Source organism: Scyliorhinus canicula, chromosome 20 (assembly GCF_902713615.1).
Source record: "Scyliorhinus canicula chromosome 20, sScyCan1.1, whole genome shotgun sequence".
NCBI lineage: Eukaryota > Metazoa > Chordata > Chondrichthyes > Carcharhiniformes > Scyliorhinidae > Scyliorhinus > Scyliorhinus canicula.
This window is the reverse complement of record NC_052165.1, coordinates 50,405,787-50,433,022: the sequence shown is the minus strand read 5'-3', so window position 1 is coordinate 50,433,022 and position 27,236 is coordinate 50,405,787. Positions and strand designations below refer to the sequence as shown.

The 27,236-nt window shown below is 49.8% G+C and overlaps 1 protein-coding gene across 2 annotated transcripts in view; it reads right to left on the bottom strand.

The window, feature by feature from the left end:
- Nucleotides 1-1,725: 1,725 nt before the first annotated feature.
- Nucleotides 1,726-27,236, bottom strand: part of zgc:110789 (Xan_ur_permease domain-containing protein) — a 64,663-nt gene continuing 39,152 nt past the window's right edge. For both annotated transcript variants that reach the window (XM_038781033.1, XM_038781034.1), the window contains 7 exons: nucleotides 26,890-27,010; nucleotides 18,705-18,861; nucleotides 15,054-15,307; nucleotides 13,167-13,331; nucleotides 6,377-6,485; nucleotides 4,828-4,923; nucleotides 1,726-3,392 (listed from right to left, as the gene is read on the bottom strand). In XM_038781033.1, coding sequence (XP_038636961.1) covers nucleotides 3,166-3,392; nucleotides 4,828-4,923; nucleotides 6,377-6,485; nucleotides 13,167-13,331; nucleotides 15,054-15,307; nucleotides 18,705-18,861; nucleotides 26,890-27,010 — 1,129 coding nt within the window. In that variant the 3' untranslated portion in view covers nucleotides 1,726-3,165. The remainder of the gene's footprint in view (nucleotides 3,393-4,827; nucleotides 4,924-6,376; nucleotides 6,486-13,166; nucleotides 13,332-15,053; nucleotides 15,308-18,704; nucleotides 18,862-26,889; nucleotides 27,011-27,236) is intronic.

Below are 27,236 nucleotides of genomic sequence, written 5' to 3'. Positions count from 1 at the left end.
ATGCTGCTCAATTCTACAACAGCCTGTAGCTTTGATGTAGACAAATGTCCAGAAAGACATCAGACAAAAAATGAATGGTAGACTAATGAAGGAGCTATGACCAAAGGCTTGCCAAAGAGGTGAATGTTAAAGAGCAACTTGAAAGAAAGATGAAGAGGCAAAATGATTTAGGATGGGAAATCCAGAATATCTAACACCCCCGTAAATAGTGGAGGAGAAAGGATTGAAGGATGCCAGAGTTATGCAAGGATTATAGAGCTGGGAAACTTGTAGAGATAAGGAGTGAAGCCATGATCTTTTAAACACTAGGATGAGAATTTAATTTTTAACATGTTGGAGGACTCTTGAGCACAGGAGTGATGGGCAGGTGGGGGTCTGAGAGGGATAGAACATGGACTCCCGAGTTTTGGATTCTCTGTGAAGTGTACACAATAGGCAAGCCTTGAGAGCATTTGATCATGAGAGAAGGATAGATGGGAGTTTCAGCAGCTGAGGCAGGGCAATTTTACAAAGTTTGAAGTGGCTGATCTTGTATTGGAGAAAAACTTGCATTTATAATGGGCCTGGGCCATAAAAGCTTGCTAGAATTGGAAGACTTTACTGTGCACTAACCTGGTCATAAACTGCGATGAAATCTCTGACAGCCAGAGCTGCTTGACGCCTGTGTTAAAAGATTCTTTACAATAGTCAACTAGAAGTTTTATTTGTTACTTTTTTGGAGTAACTATTAGTATAGTCCTGGCAGAGCCATCAAAAGTTAGCGATTTAAATCACATTTTTGATTGGTTCCAATGAAGCACAATTTGCCCGGAAGGAATTAACACTTCTGGGCAATTGTCATTGTCGTGCAAACCCTTATCTTTACAGGTCTGAGGCATTTCCCAGCGCATCTTTGCCCCAAATCCGGCACTGGAGAGCTTGGAAGTTCCGGTCCATAGTGTCTTTCATGCATTGTTATGTTGCAAAGCACTTTACAGCCTTTGAAAGGCAGGGATGATTTTTAAGGATAAATCTGCTGGAAGTTGTCTATGATTTCCAGGGTGTATCTGGAATAATGAGCAATATTGGCAGAGGAGAGTGAGGATAATTATACTTGTCGTTTAGCCATATCTGCTGATAAATGTCTGCCAGATCCACCGAAGTCTACAACATTTGGACTTGGAGCTAAGATACAAACTATCTTAGTTTCAGGGGAAATAATTAGGGTGGCAGTGGGGGGAGATAGAGAGTGATGGGAAAAAGGCATCAAAGGTGGAAGTGGTTTGAGCCAATCCACAGCTGCAGAAGACAAAGTGAATGGAGAGCCAAAGACTAGCCAGACGGGTGTTGAAAGTGGAAGTGTAATGACTGGGGTTAGGGAGAGTTTCTTTTCAGGGTCTACTCAACAGGAAGTGGAATTTGGGCTGGAAGGATGTGGCTGGTGATGTACAAGCAGGGACATTTCACATCAGAACTGACAACAAAAGAACTTTGAGGTGGACTACGTTCCTTTCTAAGGTGTTGGTTGGCCTCTGCAACAGAGTTAGTGGAGCCTATGGCTTCACAATTTCAGTGTCAATGCGCTGCAAGATTGGGTACAAGATGGAAAGGGAAGTAGGTAAGCTTAAAACAGAGGACTGTTCAGTTATGATACAGCTGCAGAACAATGGGAAAGACGTTGATATGAGTAAAATGGACACAAAACATTTGGAACAGAATAGATGGATAAACTGGATTTGTCAAATACATTCCCTTGTCTGCATTTATTTACACAGTATTTGCATGATTGGTCAAGATTTGCAGAGTTTATGTTGATCCTAATTTCAAAGCACTAAAGTTTCTACTCCAATGTAATAATTCTGTTAAGATATTGTTGTCATCCACAATCCTCAACATGACCTTTTAAGTGGGTACGGGTGAGACAGCAGTTTGCAGTTTTACTAATAGTGAAGCATTGCTAGGGAGAACCAATTTTTTAAACAGACTAACATTGCATATTCGAACAATTTCCACAGAAATTTGTGGCATCCAGCATTAAATAGACATCTTTATTGCAGGGAAGTAGCTAGGATGACTGAGGGCGGTAACAGAAGTGTCAAAACACAGGCCTGTAGGAAGTTGATCTGAAGATACACTGGAAGATGTCCAGGGGACTAAGAAACCTGTCCTTTCATCTCTCTGCTCATGGATGTGTGTTTGCACAGATTTGTTGCAAATCCCTGAGTATTCTGTTGCTGTCCATTGAGCAGATATAATACTGGTCTGTTCTGGCAAGTAGCATGTTGGTGACATGATTATTGCAACTGCAGAGTGGACAGTATGGGTAATGTCCTCTGTACAGTCTGGAAGGACCCTGAGATGAAACATTTGTGAGCCTAATGCTTTGCTTGGCTGGCTGACGCTTCATACCTTCACCTATGAACCCAGGAAACAAGTAGAAGACAGTAGCCCATCAAGCTTACATCTCCATTCCATATGATCATGGTTGATCTTGGACTTCAAAATGGTGTCTGAAATGGAGGGCACCTAGGGACCGGCAATACATGTCCCAGCAAGTGATGCTCAAGTCCTGTGTAACGAATTTTAAAAACCCAATTTTCCTAGCTGATCCCCATAGCCCAGACTTGGACAGTACATCCTCAACTCTCTGGGGTAGAGATTTCCAAGGATTCACAACCCTTGGAAGTAATTTCACCCATCTCAGCCCTAAATGATTGTCCCCTTATTCTGAGTCTGTGCCCCTGTGGTTTTGATTCCTTAACCAACGGAAACAATCTCTCAGAATCCACCTTTTCAAACCTCTTCTAAGCTCGGAGAGTATTAAACCAAATTTACCCAGCCTCTCTTCACAGGGTAACACCCTCATCCCAGGAACCAATTTAATGAATCTTTGTTGTACCCCCTCCACTACAAGTATATCTTTAAGTATGGAGCCCAAAACTGCACATACTACACCAGATTAGGTCTCACCAAAACTCTACAACCGTTGCAAGACTTCTTTGACTTGTACTCCAACCCCCTTGCAAAACATGTCATTTTCCTTCCTAATTACATGTTATCATTCTTTCATGTTACAATAGAAATTAAAAATCAACCCCAGGGAAACATGAATGGAACACAATTGTTTCTTGGCAACATCTGATTCAAAATTAATCTATTCAAAGAGTTTTGTTTGCCCTACTTTGTTTAAAATAGAGTCTCCTTATAAACTTCCGGAGCATTCACTTCCACTCTTTCATCATCGGGGGGTTTTGGTTTGGGGCAGAAGGGGATATATCTCCTCCAGTCTCCAGTGCAACACTTGGTGCCAATACCGAAAGGTAAATTGTAGCAATCGCTGTTGTTTGCTCCTTTGTAATCATCCTCAAAGACTGTTTCCTTCCAAGCAATCATGCCTCGTTCTTTCTCTGTACCTGTAAAACACCAGTAATCACTCCTGACATATGGTCTTTGCATGCCTATAAGTTGTCTTCACTTCATTGTGTTTTCACTCACTTCACTGAGTGCATAGCATAAAATCATTGAATGCAACATATTTTGGGTAGGGTTGCCAACCTTTCAGGATTGGTCTGGAGTCTCCAGGAATTGAAGATCAATCCCCCTGTATACTGCTGTGCACAGCTATGGAGAAAAATCACTGTGACACTAAAAGATGGGTTGGTTTTTTTGCCTATTTGTTTGAACATTTCTCTTTACCAGATATAAACATATTGAAAATGGGAAAATATGGCTGTTTGCCTGATAGTCAAGCATCAACCAATTGGGTAATGAGTCTTTGCTTTCCAATTGGTGTAGGAAAGCAGTACGTCGCAAGGATGGATGTGCTGGCCAACTAATGGCTGGAGGGTGGGAGGCAGGTCATCTGATGAAACCTCCAGGAATTCTTTTAATCACAGTTGGCAACCCTACTTTTGGAACATCTTTAGAGAGATAATAAGACATGTAAATGCATATTATTGTTCTTTTCAATGGTAACAAGAGTTCAAACCATTTTGGATTACACAATAATCTCTCGAATGGAGCATGGATTTCCCAGGCACTGCTGTTGGGTAGCCCGAGCAATGTTTGTATTTTAACATTTTGTTGGAGGGGGATGGAGCCTGTAGAAATTAGCATTGACTGGGGAGTCTGATGTTTGCGCAAAGCTCTGGAATTGTGTGTCATTACAGGATGACTGTTACAGGAGCACTCCTAGTTTCAGCTAAGATATCAGGGAATTGCACCTATTAACCACTTGAGTATGGACACGATGAGTTGTGTTACTGTTGGTTCCGTGGGAAATCTGTATTTTGTCAGCATTATTATTAGTGGTTAGTGCAATTTTCTGAGTTATTTAATTACTGGAGGAATCCAAGTTCCTCCACCTCTTCCCCATTTAGCAATCTTAATGGTAACTATAGTGATGGAATATATAATGGTTTCTCCGACAATTCTAATTTGCATTCAATAGAGAATTAATGTTTATGCAGTAATATATTAAATAAAGGCAGGTGCAGTACTGATCTGTAAAGAACACAGTTCATAATGTGAGATCTAAAAATGTATATAGCTTTGAAATTGACTCCTGGGGGTATATAATCGAAAATGGGCAGGATCGTAAAACAAGTGTAATTACATTTGTCACCCAATGAAAGATGTGCTAAACATTCGATTCTACAATTCTGTTGAAGTCAATAGAACTAAATATTGATTGGAATGTACAACAAACTCCTGATGTGATCCCACCTGTTTTCCCATGTCCAATTTCTACCATCCCATCATCCCAACCCCTGATTTAATTATAATTTTGTAACAATGTTATAAAATAAATTCATTGCTTCCAAAGTAACAGAAGGGAAGGAAGCTTACCTGGTATGGTATTATCCAGAAAAAATCCCCAAAATCCCCCAACGAACATACTGGTGGTTAAAAGGACTTGGATGACTTGATCCAGTGGAAGTACTCCTGGAAAGCAGAATATTTCTTCAGTTGCCAGTGTTAAAACTTTAATTTAAATCTAAGATGAAGTTGAATTTTGCTTTAGCATTGATTAGAAAATGGTTGAATGATGCAAAGAGGCAGGGGATAGGGATAGGATTGCACTTTGGTCACAAGACTGGAGTGTGGTTAAGCCATCAGAGGAATGAGGGTGAAGCCAAATGTTGAGATGAGTGCGTACTTGGTGTAAACAGTCATGATCTTTCACTGTTGGAGTTTGGGTTCACATACAGCTGTTAGTTGTAAAAGTTCCTGCATTAATAAGTGGAGAGTTTTAATCTAGCTCCAATGGAATGGGGACCCATATCACCCCTAAACGTGTGATATGAGAAATGAAAATGTTTTACGAACGAAGTTCTGAAGTTAATTCAAGACATGTTGCTGGGACAGTGCTATTGCTCTGCAGATAGCTGGTTAGACTACATGCTGAGCAAGATCTTGACACACAACAGGAGAAAAAGAACAACTGCACATGTCTCAGGGCCAGGCACTGACATCTATTCCCTTGATGAGCATATAAGTAATATATTTTGTATAATATAAAAGTTTCTTAAAAACATGAGATTCAAAGTTTAATGAAGCCTTGCAGGCATCCCTTTCTTCTATGAATGGGCACAAAAATAAGAGGGAAAAATAATTAGTTGCAAGAAGAAGGAGGCAAAGAGTGCAGAGGATGAATGAAAATGAAATGAAATGAAAATCGCTTATTGTCACGAGTAGGCTTCAATGAAGTTACTGTGAAAAGCCCCTAGTCGCCACATTCCGGCGCCTGTCCGGGGAGGCTGGTACGGGAATCGAACCGTGCTGCTGGCCTGCTTGAAAAGCCAGCGATTTAGCCTCGTGAGCCAAACCAGCAATGTGTTCCAAACTCAAAGTTACGTGGCTTGTAAAGCACCAACAACATACAGCATACTCATAGAATTTACAGTGCAGAAGGAGGCCATTCAACCCATCGAGTCCGCACCAGCTCCATACTTAAGCCCACACCTCCACCCTATCCCAGTAACCCACCTAACCTAAGGGCAATTTAGCATAGCCAATCCACCTAACCTGCACATCTTTGGATTGTGGGAGGCAACTGGAGCACCCGGAAGAAACCCACACAGACATGTGGAGAACGTGCAGACTCCACACAGACAGTGACCCAAGCCGGGAATCGAACCTGGGATCCTGGAGCTGTGAAGCAACTGTGCTAACCACGGTGCTACCATGCTGTTAGATACATGTTGAAATACAAAAGGGTGGCACAGATAAGACTTCAGCCTTATTATCCTCACTGATATTTTTTTCTACTATATTTTAGGTGATTAAGAATTGATCATTTCATCTGAATGGCAATGTTAAGAATACAGTTTCTTCAGCTGATTATTGGTCTAAACTTCGGACTGTGTATATTTGCAGAAATAATATAATTTCCTACCTGTTTGGATTGCAAGTGGGTTCTTAATCATCCAGTTAGGTATAACCAAGCCAGAAAATATTGAAAATCCAAAAATAAGGATATTTCTTGATGAATTCATATCAACAAACTGAAAGGAGAGAAAATATAACTGCAATTAAACAGAAAAATGAAAAAATGTTTGGCCCTTTGCATCTGTGCTTCCAAACAAATATTCATAGTTTGCTGCTCTGAATTTGCCGTGACTTTTAACTTCCATAAATGTGAACAACTATAGGTAAAATTTCAAAGGAACACTTATTTTCTCTGCCCCCTTAAATGATGGAACTGAAACAACAAAACACTACAAGGATACAGCTCTGCAACCTGTGGCCCAGAAATTCAGCTAAGGAGGGCCCATGTTTCAGGTGCTAATCAGCTTCTTAACCCTCTAGTATGGTGAGCAGGAATTACGTGCCAGAAGTGCAGCACTTGCCACCTTGCTAATGGTCAAAAAACTGACATGCAGTCACACATCTAAGGTGATATATAGACTCCTTATTAGTGTTTGCAAATTGCCTAACACCTATTTAAGACACTCACTGCAACATTAGTGTGCCCCTGGAGCAGCTGGCAGAGAAACCAAGTCTGCACGCTGACCATCAGATGATCCTTAAAGACACTGCCTGTTAAGCTTCAATCAGCAGGGTGAATAAATAAGGGCAAAGGTTTTGGCCATGGGTCAAGATGTCGAAGGCCTGGGGCAATCTGTGTGGGTGGTGGCCAAGGTCCAGGACAGGGCTTCCCCATCACTGACAGCCGTGTACCAGAGCCACCTGGGCATTGCAGCGGTGGCCCTGTGACAATGGGACATGGTTGAGAGCGACGGTGGTGGCATTGCCCAGGCGCTGGCCGATATGGCACAGATCCAGAGGGAGGTAGCCCAGTCCCAGAGGGAGTGGGCACAGTCATTGGCTGATGTGGCACTGACCCAGAAAATGGTGGCACAGTCCCAGACACAGATGATCCACTCCATGGCCGCGAGCATGCAGAGCCTAGTCAACAGGAGAGCAGGTCTCCAGAATTGGCAGGGCCAGGTGGTGGAGAGCCTCGGGTTAGTTCTGCTTGCATGCCCATCCCACGGAGTAGCCCGGGGCCACCAGGCACCCTGAGCGAGGAGGACCTGATGGGGTCCATGCCGTGATTTCCGCAAGGGAGGTACCGGAACACCGCTGCTCCTTGGACTCTCCCCCCAGCCCCTGGCGGGCAGCAGGCAGAACAGGGTGGCACCATGCCACCTGGGACACCTGCGAGGCAGACGGGCCCATCCACGCCTGGTTGCCCCAGGAGGTGACCATCAAAGAGGATATAGGTTATGGTGGGAATCGCTGCAGGCCTCCTCCGCTCCTCGTGTACCGCTTGGGGATCCACCTGGTGTAGCGTTGGGGCCCGTAAGGCCAGAAAGGTAGACATCAGTTAGGATGGCGCATAAGAGCGATGGGAGTTAGGGCACAATCTTGTGTGTGTTATTCACAATGTTACAACCTGCCTCGATGCTGTCAGATGGGTGTGAGAGATCGGCTGGTCTGGGCTGGCCAGAGGGGATGAAGTGGGGGGGGGGGGGTTATGAGAGAATGGGCGAACTTTGTGGGTGGGCTTGGCCCAGCGAACGCAGTGCGGTCAGCGCTCACCACTCTGGTGTCCCCACCCCCACCTCCGCCACCCCAGGAATTCGATGGGATCGTGTGATGGAATGGTCAACTCGCATGCAGGAATAACCCAGGTGGACGATGGAAAGTGCTACCGTGGACAGGAGTCAGACATTGCTGAATGATGCAGAGCACCAGATATCATCCCATAGCGAGTTGTCATCATCCTCCATCCATTGGCCAGACCCGCTGTTACTGCCAACCCAGGGCCCGCACCCTGCAATGAGGCAGGTAGGAACTATGGAGGAGGGTTGCAAGTGGGGGGGGGGGGGGGGGGGGGTGGAAGCGCAGGGAGGGCATTCTTGGAAGGGATGGCGCCTGGACGGACCCCGTTGTGAAGCGTTCAAGGCAACCATCACCTTGACGGCCACTGAGAGAGGGTGTCCTCCCCCATTCCCCCGCGGTTCCAGGTGCGCCATGATCGGGCAGATATGTTGCACGATCCCCCTGCTCAGCCGGAGTCTTCAACAGCATGTCCGGTCCACCAGGTCCTCGGAAGGGCAGGCACTGCCGGTGAACACACGAGGCCTGATGCAGTGGCTCATTTGCACCTCCTCCTCCTTGGCCTGTTGTGCGGACGGCTCTCATCCTCACCGGCTGCCTCCTGTTCCTCTAGGGCAGTCTCTGCTGCTGCAACATCCTCCTCGAGTAGTTCCAGCTCATACAGCTGCAGGGCATCCCCCAGGGCAGCGGTGACTAGGAGGAAGGCCACCATTGCTGGTTTAATTCCAATATCCATTGTCTGTGAGGGGTGGAAGGCTGACATGTTAGCATGGTGCTTAACCCCATGCCCAACGAAGTCCAACGCATTACATGGTGGCCCTAGTTGGCACTGTCGACCCTGCCCGACCCTGCCCATGCATGCTTCCCACTCCTCCCCCCTCCCCCATTTCTGCACTCCTGGCCCCATGGGGGCTGCAGGCTCTGGCCCCTGTCTCTGCTGTCAGGGGTACTGTCGGCTGTCCTTGCCAGCGGTACGTTACACGGCCCCCATCCGGCACCCACCTGTGGGGCTACTGTGGTGTTGCCCTTGGTTGTGCCGCGTGCTGCCCTGCCAGCGGGTGGCAGCCGGTTGGGTGGGGCTGGGGTGCAGGATGGTGGGGTGGATTTCAGCCACAATTCCAACCATATGTTCACAAGCTAATGATGGATGGCAAAGATCATCTAACCCAGCTCACCTCATCCATCCAGAATGACATACAAACATAAGTAATAGAAACCGGACAATAGGCTGGGCCTCTGGATTACTACTCCAATGACATTACAGCCTTTATCACAGTCTCCCCCTGCTTCACACTCCTCCCAATATGCTTCACAGTGATTCTGACCTGCTGCATGCCCTCCTGGCCGCATTCACAGTGACCCTGACCTGCTTCATTCTTCTCACGGTCTGATTCACAAAGGTCCTGACCTGTTTCACTCTGTTCCCAGTCTGATTCTCTCTTCTCACGGTCTGCTTCACAATGATCCTGATCTGCTTAACCGATCCCTGGTCTGCTTCACAATGATCCTAACCTGCCTCAAACCCCTCCCAATCTGCTTCACAGTGTTATGACCTGCTTCACACCCCTCCAAGTCTGCTTCGCAATGATTCTGACCTGTCTCACACACAACGCCCCCCCCCCCCCCCCTCCCCACACCCCGGTCTGCTTCACAATGATCCTGACCGGCTTCACTCTCCTCCCAGTCTGCTTCACAGTGAGATTGACCGGCTTCACTCTCCTCCTGGTCTGCTTCACAATGATCCTGACCTATTTCACTCTCCACCCGGTCTCCTTCACCATGATCCTGACCTGCTTTACTCTCCTCCCGGTCTGCTTCACTATGATCCTGACCTGCTTCACACCGCTCCAGTCTGCTTCACAATGATCCTGACCTGCTTTACTCTCCTCCCGGTCTGCTTCACTATGATCCTGACCTGCTTCACACCGCTCCAGTCTGCTTCACAATGATCCTGACCTGCTTCACTCTTCTCCCGGTCTGCTTCACAATGGTCCTGACCTGCTTGACTCTCCTCCTGGTCTGTTTCACAATGATTCTGACCAGCTTGACTCTCCTCCCAGTCTGCTTCATATTGATCCTTACCTGCTTCACACCCCTCACTGTCTGCTTCACAATGATCCTGACCGGCTTCACTCTCCTCCCAGTCTGCTTCACAACGATCCTAACCTGCCTCACACCCCTCCCAATCTGCTTCACAGTGTTACTGACCTGCTTCACACCCCTCCAAGTCTGCTTCGCAATGATTCTGACCGGCTTCACTTTCCTCCCGGTCTGCTTCACAATGATCCTAACCTGCTTCACACACAACCCCCCTGTCCGCCGCCCCCCGCCCCCCCCCCCCCCCCCCCACACCCCGGTCTGCTTAACAATGATCCTGACCGGCTTCACTCTCCTCCCAGTCTGCTTCACAGTGAGATTGACCTGCTTCACTCTCCTCCACGTCTGCTTCACAATGATCCTGACCTACTTCACTCTACGCCCGGTCTGCTTCACAATGATCCTGACTGGCTTCACTCTCCTCCCGGTCTGCTTCTCAATGATCCTGACCTGCTTAACACCCCTCCAAGTCTGCTTCACAATGATCCTGACCTACTTCACTCTACGCCCAGTCTGCTTCACAATGATCCTGACCGACTTCACTCTCCTCCCGGTCTGCTTCACAATGATCCTGACTGGCTTCACTCTCCTCCCGGTCTGCTTCTCAATGATCCTGACCTGCTTAACACCCCTCCAAGTCTGCTTCACAGTGATACTGACATGCTTCACACCCCTTACTGTCTGCTTCACAATGATCCTGACCGGCTTCACTTTCCTCCCGGTTTGCTTCACAATGATCCTAACCTGCCTCACACCCCTCCCAATCTGCTTCACAGTGTTACTGACCTGCTTCACACCCCTCCATGTCTGCTTCACAATGATCCTGACCGGCTTCACTCACCTCCCAGTCTGCTTCAAAGTGAGATTGACCTGCTTCACTCTCCTCCACGTCTGCTTCACAATGATCCTGACCTGCTTCACACGCCTCCATGTCTGCTTCACAGTGAGATTGACAGGCTTCACTCTCCTCGTGGTCTGCTTCACAATGATCCTGACCTGTTTCACTCTCCTCCCGGTCTCATTCACCATGATCCTGACCTGCTTCACTCTCCTCCCGGTCTGCTTTACAATGATCCTGACCTGTTTCACTCTCCACCCGGTCTGCTTCACAATGATCCTGACTGGCTTCACTCTCCTCCCGGTCTGCTTCTCAATGATCCTGACCTGCTTAACACCCCTCCAAGTCTGCTTCACAGTGATACTGACATGCTTCACACCCCTTACTGTCTGCTTCACAATGATCCTGACCGGCTTCACTTTCCTCCCGGTCTGCTTCACAATGATCCTAACCTGCCTCACACCCCTCCCAATCTGCTTCACAGTGTTACTGACCTGCTTCACACCCCTCCAAGTCTGCTTCACAATGATCCTGACCTGCTTCACTCTCCTCCACGTCTGCTTCACAATGATCCTGACCTGTTTCACTCTCCACCCGGTCTGCTTCACAATGATCCTGACCTGCTTCACTCTCCTCCCGGTCTGCTTCACAATGATCCTGACCTGTTTCACTCTCCTCCCGGTCTCATTCACCATGATCCTGACCTGTTTCACTCTCCACCCGGTCTGCTTCACAATGATCCTGACCTGCTTGACTCTCCTCCCGGTCTGCTTCACAATGATCCTGACCTGTTTCACTCTCCTCCCGGTCTGCTTCACAACAATCCTGACCTGCTTCACTCTTCTCCCGGTCTGCTTCACAATGATCCTGACCTGTTTCACTCTCCTCCCAGTCTGCTTCACAATGATCCTGACCTGCTTGACTCTCCTTCCGGTCTGCTTCACAACGATCCTGACCTGCTTGACTCTCCTCCCAGTCTGCTTCACATTGATCCTGACCTGCTTCACTCTCCTCCCGATCTGCTTCACAATGATCCTGAACTGCTTGACTCTCCTCCCGGTCTGCTTCACAATGATCCTGACCTGTTTCACTCTCCTCCTGGTCTGCTTCTCAATGATCCTGACCTGCTTGAATCTCCTCCTGGTCTGTTTCACAATGATCCTGACCTGTTTCACTCTCCTCCTGGTCTACTGCACAATGATCCTGACCTGCTTGACTCTCCTCGCAGTCTGCTTCATATTGACCCTTACCTGCTTCATAAACCCCCTGGCCTGCTTCACAATGATCCTGTCCTACTTCACTCTACTCCCGGTCTGTTTCACAATGATCCTGACCGGCTTCACTCTCCTCCTGGTCTGCTTCACAATGATCCTGACTGGCTTCACTCTCCTCCCGGTCTGCTTCTCAATGATCCTGGCCTGCTTAACACCCCTCCAAGTCTGCTTCACAATGTTCCTGACCTGCTTGACTCTCCTCCCAGTCTGCTTCACAGTGATACTGACATGCTTCACATCCCTCACCGTCTGCTTCACAATGATCCTGACCTGCTTCACTCTCCTCCTGGTCTGCTTCTCAGTGATCCTGATCTGCTTCACTCTCCTCCTGGTCTGCTTCACAATGATCCTGACGTGCTTCACTCTCCTCCCGGTCTGCTTCACATTGATCCTGACCTGCTTCACACCGCTCCCAGTCTGCTTCACAATGATCCTGATCTGCTTCACTCTCCTCCCAGCCTGCGTCTTAATGATCCTGACCTGCTTCACTCTCCTCCCGGTCTGCTTCTCAGTGATCCTGATCTGCTTCACTCTCCTCCCGGTCTGCTTCACAATGATCCTGACCTGCTTCATTCTCCTCCCGGTCTGCCATTCAGTTATCCTGACCTGCTTCACACTCCGCCCTATCTTGTAGCTCTTAGTAATCAGTGACTGCTGATAAATAGGAGCAGGATTCTTTGCACGTGAATTAGAAAGAATATTTGAAGTGCACTGTGTATAAGGTATTGAGCACAAATGTTCACACACCAGCTTCAAAGAATTTTGAGAACTGCAATGAAAAAGACAGTAGAAAAGTAGTTTGGAAAAGGAATCGTTTTTTCTCATCTGATGGGTGGAATTTTGTATTCTGGAATACAAAGTCATTCAATGAATTGGAACAAGTAAGGGGAATTGTCACTGCATGGACATACCTGTAGATTAGAAATTCCAGCAGTTATAATAACCCCAAACATCACCATCAACATTCCACCGATTACTGGCTGTGGGATGGTGCTGAAAATGGCCCCAACTTTTACAAACATTCCCACTAGGACCATTAGAATTCCACTGGTGATTATAACCATCCGACTTCCCACCTGAAATCAGAGAGAGAGAGTGAGGGGTTGCACAAAACGTTCAATTTTCTGCCTCAGCCATTCTATGCTGGGAATGCCTGTCACTGGTATCAATGTGTTGTTAGCTTTGAGCGGTTTTGTTGCACATTTGGAACGAGGTTGAGCCTGCTTCAAACCCATTTTATTTGGGGCCTCTACAGGGGCAGAAGAGGAGGCTTCATCTCAATGTGCTGGAACCTATTGTGCCACATTGTCTACCATATAATTCAAACTGTACCCTGGACAGACTGAAGTGAATGCCAAGGCTGATGAAAGGATAGTTTGAGGTGTGCCTGGGGGGGTGCAATAGAGTTCATGTTATTATATTTTAAAGTAGATGTGGATGGACTGAACCTGTTGGGCCTCAGTTTCTAACCTCAGGCGTTTCTTATGCATGGCAGAGACAGGTCCATGGTACACCCAAAATTGAATTAGATGAAGCAGAAGAATACCTTCGTATCGAGCACTTATCTCATATCTCCCACTTTAACTTGGCATCAATTGTTTTCCCCATGCATCTCTGTCAAGCACCTTTAGACTTTCTTTCTATGTCAATGGTGCTATATAAATTCGATAGATAGATAGAACATTACAGCGCAGTACAGGCCGTTCGGCCCTCGATGTTGCACCGACCTGTGAAACCAATCTAAAGCCCATCTACACTGGTCCCTTATCATCCATATGTTTATCCAATGACCATTTAAATGCCCTTAATGTTGGTGAGTCCACTACTGTTGCAGGCAGGGCATTCCACGCTCTTACGACTCACCCTTACTTACTATTCAAGTTGTTGCTGTGGTTGTTTATTTCTAATCATTTTAATTATGAGCTCCTGGCAAAGTCCCAGATGCTGAGTTTCCAATCAGAACCTGCCATTTCAAAAGGATACCGAGAAGAAGAAAAAATGAAGAGTTCCTGGGTTATTCCCTCATCCTGCTACCCAGCTGCTTTCAATGCTCAACAGCCCAGAACAGGGGGAAGGCTCAGCTTCCACTCACGTTCTCCAGCCTGCCAGGTTTCAGCTACATCAAATGATGAGCGAGTGTTTGAAGTCGCCTGTACAAGAAGCTTAGGAGTTGGCAATATGTCCATGTTCTCCATTCCACTAATCCGGATAAGAGATAAAATATCAAAAGGACTTTGTTTATCGTGAGGATGTTAAACTCAATATTTTCTTATGGAGGAAACTCTCAATTCAGCATATTTTTGTTATGTTTGTGCATATTTAACAAATGATTATGGAGCAGGTGAGTGGACATAGTTAGCAGTGAATAGAAATAGAAAAACAACGATTATCTTTCAAATATTAAAACAATGGCACAATGGTTAGCACTGCTGCCTCCCAGCACCAGGGACCTGGGTTCAATTCCTGCCTTGGGCGACTGTGTGGAGTTCGCACCTTGTCTGTGTGAGTTTCCGCCGGGGGGGGTTCTGGTTTCCTCCCACAGTCCAAAGCTGTGCAGGAGAGGTGGATTGGCCATTCTAAATTACCCCTTCGTGTCCAAAGGTTAGGTGGAGTTACGGGGATAAGACGGGAGTGTGAGCCTCGGCAGGGTGCTCTTTCGGAGGGTCGGTGCCGACTCAATCAGCTGAATTGCCACCTGCACTGTAGAGATTTTATGAAATATAAACCTCTTTTTTTTAAAAATGATCCACACTTATTTTGAAGGAAACGGCTTTCCCATTTGAGAATTCAGTTTCTACCTTTGTGATACCCAGAGCACCGATATTCTCACTATAGGAGGTCGTCCCATTGCCTGTTCCCCAGGCTCCAGCGATGAGGCAGCCGATTCCTTCGATGCCAATTCCTCGATTAATGGCGTCTTTAGGAGGAGCATGAGCACCACAGAGTCGGGCGCACGCATGGTAGTCTCCAACAGACTCAATCATTGAGGAGATCACCCCAGCCAGAATCCCAAAAATACCAGCAAGGCTGACTGTTGGTAAACCCCATTGCCCTGAGGACAGAAGAACAAATTCTTCCATATTACAGAATAATATCATAGTCTTTGATTGAATATTACAGTCTGCAGTGTTGGTCAATGTGACATTTCATTGTCCGGTCTCACAATCTGATAGCACATTGTAATGTAACAGTGTGACATACTGATTTTAACTTTGGGTGGCAATCTTGCAGGCCTTGAATTATCCTGCCCCTCGGTAGAGTGAAGCCTGGGAGACTGAAATGGCATCCAGCTGAAGGCCAAGAGCAGGGTGACAGGAGGCGCTCCTTCTTGGGGAGGGTGTTCCTCCAGCCAATCGCAGTGACGTTCCTGTCCTGCTGTTGCCACAATGTAAATACTATTAAAGAAAAGTGAATTACTTTCATGGTTCACTTAAAGCCCTGAGCCCTCTCCCTAGTCAGTCCGCCCAGGAGGAAAGCTTTTAGCGGCATTACTGCACAGGCCTCTGAATAAAATAGCAGGGAGGCCCCAGTGACATAATTGAAGCATGATCTGTGATTTAAATGATGAAGACCTCACCAATTTTCATTCAGTGTCCTGTCTGTTCAGAAGAGCAGGTTGAAATCAGAACCTTTTGGAACAGAGCAGGTCTCAGGTCGACTGTTCGTTTTAATGGTTTTGGCATCCAGCATTGGCGGGGCAGGGGCAGGGGGGGGGGGGGGGGGGGGGGGGGGGGGGGCGGCAAATATCATGAGTGGCTAGCACCAGGTAAAATTAGGCTGCACTGCTTAAAACTAGCCTGAACCTCTTAAAAGAGGAGATGTAATGTGGCTGGAGTGTATGCGTTAGTTGTGCAGGAAGTGACACTGACCTCGGAAACACTATAGCATGGCAGAACATGGGGGGACATGGCAGAACATGGGGGGACATGGCAGAACATGGGGGGACATGGCAGAACATGGGGGGACATGGCAGAACATGGCAGAACATGGAGGAACATGGCAGAACATGGGGGGACATGGCAGAACATGGGGGAACATGGCAGAACATGGGAGGACATGGCAGAACATGGAGGAACATGGCAGAACATGGGGGGACATGGCAGAACATGGAGGAACATGGCAGAACATGGGGGGACATGGCAGAACATGGAGGAACATGGCAGAATATGGAAGAAAATGGCAGAACATGGCAGAACATGGGGGAACATGGCAAAACATGGGGGAACATGGCAGAACATGGGGGAACATGGCAGAACATGGGGGAACATGGCAGAACATGGAGGAACATGGCAGAACATGGGGGGACATGGCAGAACATGGAGGAACATGGCAGAACATGGGGGGACATGGCAGAACATGGAGGAACATGGCAGAATATGGGAGAAAATGGCAGAACACGGGGGGACATGGCAGAACATGGGGGGACATGGCAGAACATGGAGGAACATGGCAGAATATGGGAGAAAATGGCAGAACATGGGGGAACATGGCAGAATATGGGAGAAAATGGCAGAACATGGCAGAACATGGGGGAACATGGCAAAACATGGGGGAACATGGCAGAACATGGGGGAACATGGCAGAACATGGAGGAACATGGCAGAACATGGAGGAACATGGCAGAATATGGGAGAAAATGGCAGAACATGGGGGGACATGGCAGAACATGGGGGGACATGGCAGAACATGGAGGAACATGGCAGAACATGGGGGGACATGGCAGAACATGGAGGAACATGGCAGAATATGGGAGAAAATGGCAGAACACGGGGGGACATGGCAGAACATGGGGGGACATGGCAGAACATGGAGGAACATGGCAGAATATGGGAGAAAATGGCAGAACATGGGGGAACATGGCAGAATATGGGAGAAAATGGCAGAACATGGCAGAACATGGGGGAACATGGCAAAACATGGGGGAACATGGCAGAACATGGGGGAACATGGCAGAACATGGAGGAACATGGCAGAACATGGAGGAACATGGCAGAATATGGGAGAAAATGGCAGAACATGGGGGGACATGGCAGAACATGGGGGGACATGGCAGAACATGGGGGGACATGGCAGAACATGGGGGAACATGGCAGAACATGGGGGGACATGGCAGAACATGGGGGAACATGGCAGAACATGGAGGAACATGGCAGAACATGGGGGGACATGGCAGAACATGGAGGAACATGGCAGAACATGGGGGGACATGGCAGAACATGGAGGAACATGGCAGAATATGGGAGAAAATGGCAGAACACGGGGGGACATGGCAGAACATGGGGGGACATGGCAGAACATGGAGGAACATGGCAGAATATGGGAGAAAATGGCAGAACATGGGGGAACATGGCAGAATATGGGAGAAAATGGCAGAACATGGCAGAACATGGGGGAACATGGCAAAACATGGGGGAACATGGCAGAACATGGGGGAACATGGCAGAACATGGAGGAACATGGCAGAACATGGAGGAACATGGCAGAATATGGGAGAAAATGGCAGAACATGGGGGGACATGGCAGAACATGGGGGGACATGGCAGAACATGGAGGAACATGGCAGAACATGGGGGGACATGGCAGAACATGGAGGAACATGGCAGAATATGGGAGAAAATGGCAGAACACGGGGGGACATGGCAGAACATGGGGGGACATGGCAGAACATGGAGGAACATGGCAGAATATGGGAGAAAATGGCAGAACATGGGGGAACATGGCAGAATATGGGAGAAAATGGCAGAACATGGCAGAACATGGGGGAACATGGCAAAACATGGGGGAACATGGCAGAACATGGGGGAACATGGCAGAACATGGAGGAACATGGCAGAACATGGAGGAACATGGCAGAATATGGGAGAAAATGGCAGAACATGGGGGGACATGGCAGAACATGGGGGGACATGGCAGAACATGGGGGGACATGGCAGAACATGGGGGAACATGGCAGAACATGGGGGAACATGGCAGAACATGGGGGAACATGGCAGAACATGGAGGAACATGGCAGAACATGGGGGGACATGGCAGAACATGGAGGAACATGGCAGAACATGGGGGGACATGGCAGAACATGGGGGACATGGCAGAACATGGGGGAACATGGCAGAATATGGGAGAGCATGCACGTCTCCAATGCTGTAAGATATTCAATGGACTCACACAAGCCTCCAAGGCCTATGAATGCACCTTGGAATCCGAATAACTGCACCAACATCAGACACGCCTCAATTAATCACATTCCTATTATCACCTCATCCCTCCAAGGTTCAGTCACATGATGAAGGAGCTGTGCTCCGAAAGCTCGTGAGTCCAAGTAAAATCCTGTTGGACTTTAACCTGGTGTTGTAAACTTCTTACTGTGCCCACCCCAGTCTAACGGCAGCATCTCCACATCACAACTCATACTTGACATTCATAACTTCCCATCTTCCTGTTTTACTTACCAGGATATGGGATACGAAACCAATTAGACTCTAAGATAACATCATTCTTTATGTCTGTTCTTGCATAATATCCATAAGCATCAGGGTCATCAGGAAAGGCATTAAAATGTGTCAGTAGAAAGGTAATAATCCACGCAACTACAATCCCGAGAAGCACCTGTGCATAAAATAAAAACACACACTTAGAATAATCAGACTGTTTCCATAAAGTTACAAATCTCTGATGTAATTGAGATCTAAAAACAATGGAGGATTTTAATCATCGGAGAAAGATTAATTCCTCTGATTGGGGAATTGGGGTATCATCAAATTAAACATGCCACTAAGAAAATGAGGAAAGGATCAGAGACTCTATGGCGTGGAGACAGGCCCTTCAGACCAAACTGGTCCATGCCAACCAAAAAACCCATCAAAGCCAACCCCATTTGCCGACAGAATCTATGGCAATCTTGTAAGGAATCTAGTTTGAGGGATATGGTGACGGCAGCATTGCCAATGGCTCCGAGGTATTCAAGGAGCCGGGTGGTGCAGTCCACAGTGAAGATATGGAATCAGTTGAGGAGGCATTTTAGGGTGGAAGGCATGTTGGTACTAATGCCGCGGCGCGAGATTCATGGATTTGAGCCGGGGGGGGATGGATAGTGTATACAGAAGGTGAAGGGAAGTGGAGCTGGTCAAGGTGAAGGAAGGAAGGGTTCGCCAGTCTGGAGGAGCTAAGGGTGAGGGTAGAGCTGCCGAGGAGGAGTGAGTTCAGGTATCTTCAGCTCAGGGACTTTGTGCAAAAGGTCCGGAGGGGGTTCCCTAGATTGCCGGGATACACCCTGCTGGAGAGGCTGCTGCTTCCAGATGTGGAAAGGGAGGGAAGAATTGGGGATATATATAAGTGGCTGGGGGAGCAGGGAGGCGAGCGGGTGGTGAAGATCAAGGAGAAATGGGAAGCGGAGTTTGGAGGGGAGATCAATTGGTGAGTATGGAATGAGGCACTGCGTAGGGTAAATGGGACCTCCTCTTGTTCTCTGATACAGTTTAAGGTGATGCACAGGGTGCATATGACTCGGGCGAGAATGAGTGGGTTCTTTCGGGGGTAGCAGATGAGTGTGAGAGGTGTGGGCGGGGGGCAGCGAATTATGCGCATATGTTTGGGGTTGTGAAAAATTGGGAAGATTCTGGGCGGGAGTGTTCGCAGTCTTAGCCAGGGTAGTGGAGGAGGGAGTGGACGCCGACCCTTTGGTGGCGATATTTGGGGTATCAGAGAAGCCGGAGCTCATGGAGAGGAGGAAGGCCGATGTCTTGGCCTTCGCCTCTCTGATTGCACAGCGACGAATTTTGCTGGAGTGGCGGTCGGCATCGCTACGGGGGGTAGCAGCATTGTTGGGTGACCTGTACGACTTCCTGCGGTTAGAGAAGATAAAGTATGAGTTAAGGGCTCTTCAGGGGGTTTGAGGAAAGGTGGGGGATGTTTGTGACTGTGTTTGAGGGGCTGTTCGTCGCGGGGGAGGGGTGGGTGAGAAAGGGGAGAAATCTGCACAGACTGTATAGGTGATTGTTGGGAAGTATGTTTCCCGGGATGTTTATTTGCTGTAACCTGTTTTGATACATGTTTGTAATAAAATACATTTAAAAAAAAAAGAATCCATGGCACAGAGAAATGCCCTTCTAAGTTAAGAGAAATCTCATTATGCAGTGCGTTGGTGCAGCATCGGACTGCCAGCCAAAGGCAGTGTCACTGGACCTTTTAAGGGAAACTTGGATAAACATTTGAAACAGAGGAAGGTACAAGGCTGCATGGAGAGAACCATCTTGTGTCTTTGTGAGATGTAAGAGCCCTTTGTGAAATGAGTTGGACTTATGTCAAATTAATTTCCAGTGGAATTGAGGCCACAGTATTAACTTGCCGCAATGTAATGTAAAAAGACAAGGAAGTGCAAATCTCATTCAGAAAAGTTATAAGATTCCTCGTGAGGGAAGTAAAAGATAATCATATTGGCCAGGTAATGGATGTTTTTCTCAGGTTGGAGATCAGAGTAGTTGCATCTAACTGTGTTCCTGCTCTGGGACTGCTTAATGTGGATATGAATGCTTAAGAAGGAAAGTATTAGAGACTTCCGGTTGCGGCTATGCGGAGCTAAGCCGCACATTCGGCAGCTCCCACTACTTAAGGACTTTTGGGCCTATTTGAGGGCCCCAAACGGCGCTGTCTCGACAAATCCCGGTGGGGGAAGGTGTCTGGAGGAGCATTCCCCACAATTTATGGTGCTCACCCGGAGTGGGGCAAAGGAAAAAGCTGCAGCAGCTCCCCAAGAAAAGCGGGGGAAGAAGGACAAAATGGCGGCCGGCGGAACACCCGAGGACTGGTGGAAGTGGGCACAGGAGCAGCAAGCTGCTCTTCTGCGCTGTTTTGCGGAGCTGAAGGCTGAGTTGCTGGACTCCATGAATGCGACTGCCAACAAGCTGCTTGGGACCCAGGCGGCCCAGGAGGTGTCCATTCGGGAGTTGCAGCAGCAGGCCGCTGAGCGGGAGGAGGAGGCCGTGGTCCTCGTGGGGAAAGTGGAGTTGAACGAGGCACTTCACAAAAAGTGGCAAGACCGCTTGGAGGAGCTGGACGTTCGCACGAGGCGAAAGAATTTGAGGATCCTGGGCCTGGCGGAGGGGCTGGAGGGATCGTATCTTCTGTCATATGTGACCACGATTTTGAGCTCGTTGATGAGAGCGGGTCCTTCCATTTGCCCCTGGAGCTTGAGGGAGCTTACAGAGTGCTGGCCAGGAGGCCTAAGGCAAATGAACCCCCGCGGGCGATGCTGGTGCGGTTCCATCGATTCAGCGACCGGGAGTGTGTGCTGCGCTGGGCCAAGAAAGAGAGGAGCAGCAAGTGGGAGAATTCGGTAGTGCGAATCTACCAGGACTGGAGTGCGGAGGTGGCAAAGCGGCGGGCCGGGTTCAACCGGACGAAGGCGGTGCTGCATGCCAAGCAGGTCAGATTTGGAATGCTGCAGCCTGCACGTCTGTGGGTGACATATAAGGACCGGCACCACTACTTCGAGTCCCCGGAGGAGGCGTGGGCCTTTGTACAAGCGGAGAAGCTGGACTCGAACTAGGGTCTGGGGACACACTATGGCCGTTGCTGTTTTCGCTGTTGCTGTTTTGCAATTTTGACACGTGTTTTTTATGCTGGTTTTCTTTTTGCTCTGTTTCCGGGTGGGTCTGTCTGTTAGGTATGGTCGTGGGTTATGTGGGGAATGTTGGGGGTTTGTGTTTTATATGTTCTCTTCTGTACGGGGCTGGGGGTTGGGGTGAAATTGGTTTTGGGGAGCTGCGTCAGAAGGGTGGGGTGGGGCAGTGTGAAAGCGCGGGCCTTCCTCTGGTTTCCCACGCTGCGAGGCAGGGGGGTGGAGCTGGCGGTGGGGGCGTGGCCTCTACTGGTCTTCTTTCCCGCGCTGAAGCAGTGCCAAGGATGTGTGGCAAGAGGGGGATGACCCCATGCCGGGAGGGGATGGGTTTTGGCGGGAGCTGCCGGGGTCAGCAGAAGTCAGCTGACTCACGGGAGTACCATGGAGGGTGCGTCGCGGGTTGCTGCTGGAATGGCCAGGAAGGAACTGGTGTGGGCCGGGGGGGGGGGGGGGGGGGGGTAGAGGAGAGGCATTATCGCCATGGGGAACGGGTCGGGCGGGGCGCGCTGGCCTGGGGCGAGCAGTCGATAAGCTATGGCTAGCCGGCGGGTGAGAGGGGCGGGTTGCCCTCTGATCCGGCTGATTACCTGCAACGTAAGGGGGCTGAATGGGCCGGTTAAGAGAACTAGGGTATTTTCTCATCCAAAGGGGCTGAAGGCGGATGTGACTATGCTCCAGGAGACCCACTTGAAGGTGGCGGACCAGGTTCATCTGAGGAAGGGGTGGGTGGGGCAGGTTTTTCACTCAGGATTGGACGCGAAGAACCGGGGGGGGTGGCGATTCTGGTGGGGAAGAGGGTGGCGTTCGAGGCGGCTGAGGTGGTGTCGGACAAGGAGGGCAGTTATATTATGGTGAAGGGTAGGCTGCAGGGAGAGAAGGTGCTGCTGGTTAATGTATATGCCCCGAATTGGGATGATGCTGGCTTCATGAGGCGCTTGTTGGGCCGCATTCCGGACCTGGAGGCAGGGGGCCTGATCATGGGGAGAGACTTTAACACAGTGCTGGATCCCCCACTGGACCGGTCCAGTTCAAGGACGGGTAGGAGACCGGCGGCGGCCAAAGTGCTGAGGGAGTTTATGGACCAGATGGGAGGGGTGGATCCCTGGAGGTTTGGGAGGCCGAGAGCGCGGGAGTATTCCTTTTTCTCTCATGTCCATAGGGTTTATTCCCGAATAGATTTTTTCGTCCTGAGCAGGGGATTGATCCCGAAGGTTCAGGATGCAGAGTATTCGGCCATAGCGATTTCAGACCATGCTCCGCACTGGGTTGATCTGGAGATGGGGGAGGCGCGGGACCAGCGCCCGCTCTGGCGCCTGGATGTGGGGATGCTGGCTGATGAGGAGGCGTGTAGGAGGGTCCGGGGAAGTACTGAGGTGTATCTTGATACCAACGACACGGGGGAGGTCCGGGTGGGGATGGTCTGGGAGGCTCTGAAAGCAGTGATCCGGGGGGAGCTGATCTCCATCCGGGCCCATAGGGAAAGGAGGGAGAGGAAGGAGAGGGAGAGACTGGTGGGAGAGCTCCTGGATATGGACAGGAGATACGCGGAGGCACCGGAGGAGGGGTTGCTGATGGAACAGCGTAGTTTGCAGGCCAAGTTTGACTTGTTGATCACCAGAAAGGCGGAGACACAGTGGAGGAGGGCGCAGGGCACGGTATATGAGTATGGGGAGAAGGCGTGCAGGATGTTGGCGCATCAGCTCCGTAGGCGGGATGCGGCTAGGGAAATTGATGGAGTGACGGATAAGGGTGGGAATGTAGTGCAGAAGGCGGCAGAAGTAAATGGGGTCTTTAGGGACTTCTACGAGGAACTGTACCGGTCGGAACCTCCGATGGGGAGAGGGGGGATGGAGAGCTTCATGAACAGGCTATGTTTCCCAAAGGTTGAAGAGGAGCTGGTAGAGGGGCTGGGGGCGCCGATAGAGCTGGAGGAGCTAGTCAGGGGGATTGGACAAATGCAGTCAGGTAAGGCGCCAGGGCCGGATGGGTTCCCGGTGGAATTTTATAAAAAGTATGTGGATCTGGTGGGCCCCCTGTTGGTGCGAGCCTTCAATGGGGGCATGGGAGGGGGGGGGGGGGCCTTTGCCCCCGACGATGACGCGGGCACTGATCTCTCTGATCCTGAAGCGGGATAAGGACCCCTTGCAGTGTGGATCATACAGGCAAATCTCGCTCCTCAATGTTGACGCCAAGTTGCTGGCGAAGATCCTGGCCACCAGGATAGAGGACTGTGTGCCGGGGTGATACACGAGGATCAGACAGGATTTGTCAACGGACGGCAGCTCAACACGAATGTGCGGAGATTGTTAAATGTTATTATGATGCCGGCAGTGGAGGGGAGGCGGAGATAGTGATGGCGCTGGATGCAGAGAAAGCGTTTGATAGAGTTGAGTGGGGGTACCTGTGGGAGGTTCTGGAGCGGTTCGGATTCGGGGAGGGGTTCATCAAATGGGTGAGGCTGCTCTACGCGGCTCCGATGGCGAGTGTAGTTACCAATGGAAGGAGATCGGAGTACTTTAGGCTCTACCGTGGGACCAGGCAGGGGTGCCCCCTGTCCCCCTTGCTCTTTGCATTGGCGATTGAACCTTTGGCTATGGCGTTGAGGGAGTCAGGGAGATGGAGGGGTCTGGTGCGGGGTGGGAGGAACATCGGGTATCGCTGTATGCGAACGACCTGCTGTTGTATGTGGCGGAGCCAGAAGGGGGAATGCCGGGGGTGATGGGGCTGTTAGCGGAGTTTGAGGGTTTCTCGGGCTATAAGTTAAATTTAGGCAAGAGTGAGGTATTTGTAGTACACCCGGGTGATCAGGAGGAGGGAATTGGGAGGCTCCCTTTTAAGAGGGCAGTGAAGAGTTTCAGATACCTGGGGGTGCAGGTGGCCAGGAGTTGGGGGACTCTCCATAAGCTTAATTTTACCAGGCTGGTGGAGCAGATGGAGGAGGAATTTAAAAGGTGGGACATGGTGCCGCTATCGTTGGCGGGTAGAGTGCAGTCCGTCAAAATGACGGTGCTCCCGAGGTTCTTGTTCCTCTTTCAGTGTTTGCCCATCTTTATCCCTAGGGCCTTTTTTAGAAGGGTGACTAGCAGCATCATGAGCTTTGTTTGGGCGCATGGGACCCCGAGGGTGAAGAGGGTCTTCTTGGAGCGGGGTAGAGATGGGGGGGGGGCTGGCGTTACCCAATCTCTCGGGGTATTATTGGGCGGCCAATGTGTCGATGGAGGGGGAGGGGGCAGCATGGAAACGGATGGAGAGGGCGTCCTGTGGAGATACAAGCCTGGGGGCCCTGGTAACGGAGCCGTGGCCGCTCCCTCCTACGAGGTATACCACGAGTCCGGTGGTAGCGGCTACCCTCAAGATCTGGGGGCAGTGGAGGCGACATAGGGGAGAAGTGGGGGGCTCGATGGAGGCTCCGTTAAGGGGGAACCATTGGTTCATCCCGGGGAACATTGATGGGGGATTCCAGGGTTGGCATAGAGTGGGCATCAGAAAGCTGAGGAACCTGTTTATTGATGGGAGGTTTGCGAGCCTGGGAGAGTTGGAGGAGAAATTTGGGCTCCCCCCGGGGAACATGTTCAGGTAAAGGCGTTTGCTAGGTGGCAGGTGGAGAGATTCCCTTCGCTTCCCGCGAGGGGGGTGAGCGACAGGGTGCTTTCAGGGGTCTGGGTCGGAGAGGGGAAGATATCTGATATCTACAAGGTAATGCAGGAGGTGGAGGAGGCGTCAGTAGAGGAGCTGAAAGCTAAGTGGGAGGGGGAACTGGCGGAACAGATCGAAGACGGGACATGGGCTGATGCCCTGGAGAGGGTTCATTCTTCCTCCTCGTGTGCGCAGCTTAGCTTCATCCAATTCAAGGTGCTGCATCGGGCCCACATGTCCGGGTCTAGGATGAATAGGTTCTTTGGGGGTGAAGACAGGTGTGTCAGGTGCTCGGGGAGTCCAGTGAACCATGCCCATATGTTCTGGGCATGCCCGGCACTGGAGGAGTTCTGGAAGGGGGTGGCGAGGACGGTGTCGAGGGTGGTGGGATCCAGGGTCAAGCCAGGATGGGGACTCGCGATTTTTGGGGTTGGGGTGGAGCCGGGAGTGCAGGAGGTGAAAGAGGCCGGTGTGCTGGCCTTTGCATCCCTAGTAGCCCAGCGAAGGATCTTGCTACAATGGAAGGATGCGAGGCCCCCAAGCGTTGGGACCTGGATCAATGGCATGGCGGGTTTCATTAAGCTCGAGAAGGTCAAATTCGCCCTGAGAGGGTCGGTACAAGGGTTCTTTAGGCGGTAGCAACCTTTCCTCGACTTTCTGGCTCAACGATCGGGTACTGGGACAGCAGCAGTAGCAACCCGGGGGGGAAATGGGGGGGGGGGGAAGGAAGGAAGGGGGGGGAAGGAAGGGGGGGGAAGGAGGGGGGGAAGGAGGGGGGGGAAGGAGGGGGGTGAGGAGGGGGGGAAGGAGGGGGGAAAGAGGGGAGGAAGGAGGGGGAGGAGGGGGGAGGGGGAGGAGGGGGGGAAGGGGTGGGAAGGAGGGGGGGAAGGAGGGGGGGAAGGGGGGGAAGGAGGGGAGGGGAAGGGGGGAGGGAGGGGGGGAAGGGGGGAAGGAGGGGGGAAGGAGGGGGGGAAGGGGGGAAGGAGGGGGGGAAAGAAGGGGGGGTGAAAGGGGGGAAGGGGGAAAGGGGGGGAAGGAGGGGAACGATGACTATGTTTGTTTATTTAATTTAAATATATTTTTAAGTTCTCTTGTTGTTCATTGGGGTTGGGGGGTGGGGGGGGATGTGATACATGCGTTGATACGGTCTTGGCAATGGTGTTCATTATTTAGAATCAGAGAATCCTTGCAAATGGGGGCCCATTCGGCCCATCGAGTCTGCAACGACCTTCCAAAAGAGCATTCTGCCTAGGCCCAATCCGCGTCCCTATCTCCGTAACCCCACCTACCCGTTAGACATTTAGGGGCAGTTTAACATAGCCAATTTGCCTCATTTTAATATTTATAAGATGAAAATTTTAATCATAAATACTAATACATACCGGGAATAACTGGAATATATTGATCCAATAAACGTGGCACTTCTTGCTCCTGCTAAAAGTAGGAAAAGGTACTTGCACATTTCGCAAATACTGGGAGAATATTATGATGAAGCCGGCAGTCCTGAAATATAATAACAGTCAACAAGATTTGAATATATTTGACACATTTCTTAAAGCACTTCTTGTATAAATCCAGATCTGAGTAATTGGAGTTTTGTTGCCTGGGCTTGACGAGATGTTGTCCAGTGCCCAGTGTTCAGTCCAGGTGGGTGCTGTCACAGTGAGGCCCTTACAAATGGCAAATTCAACATACAGTTTTGTTACTGGGTTGGTAATTTGGAAAAACA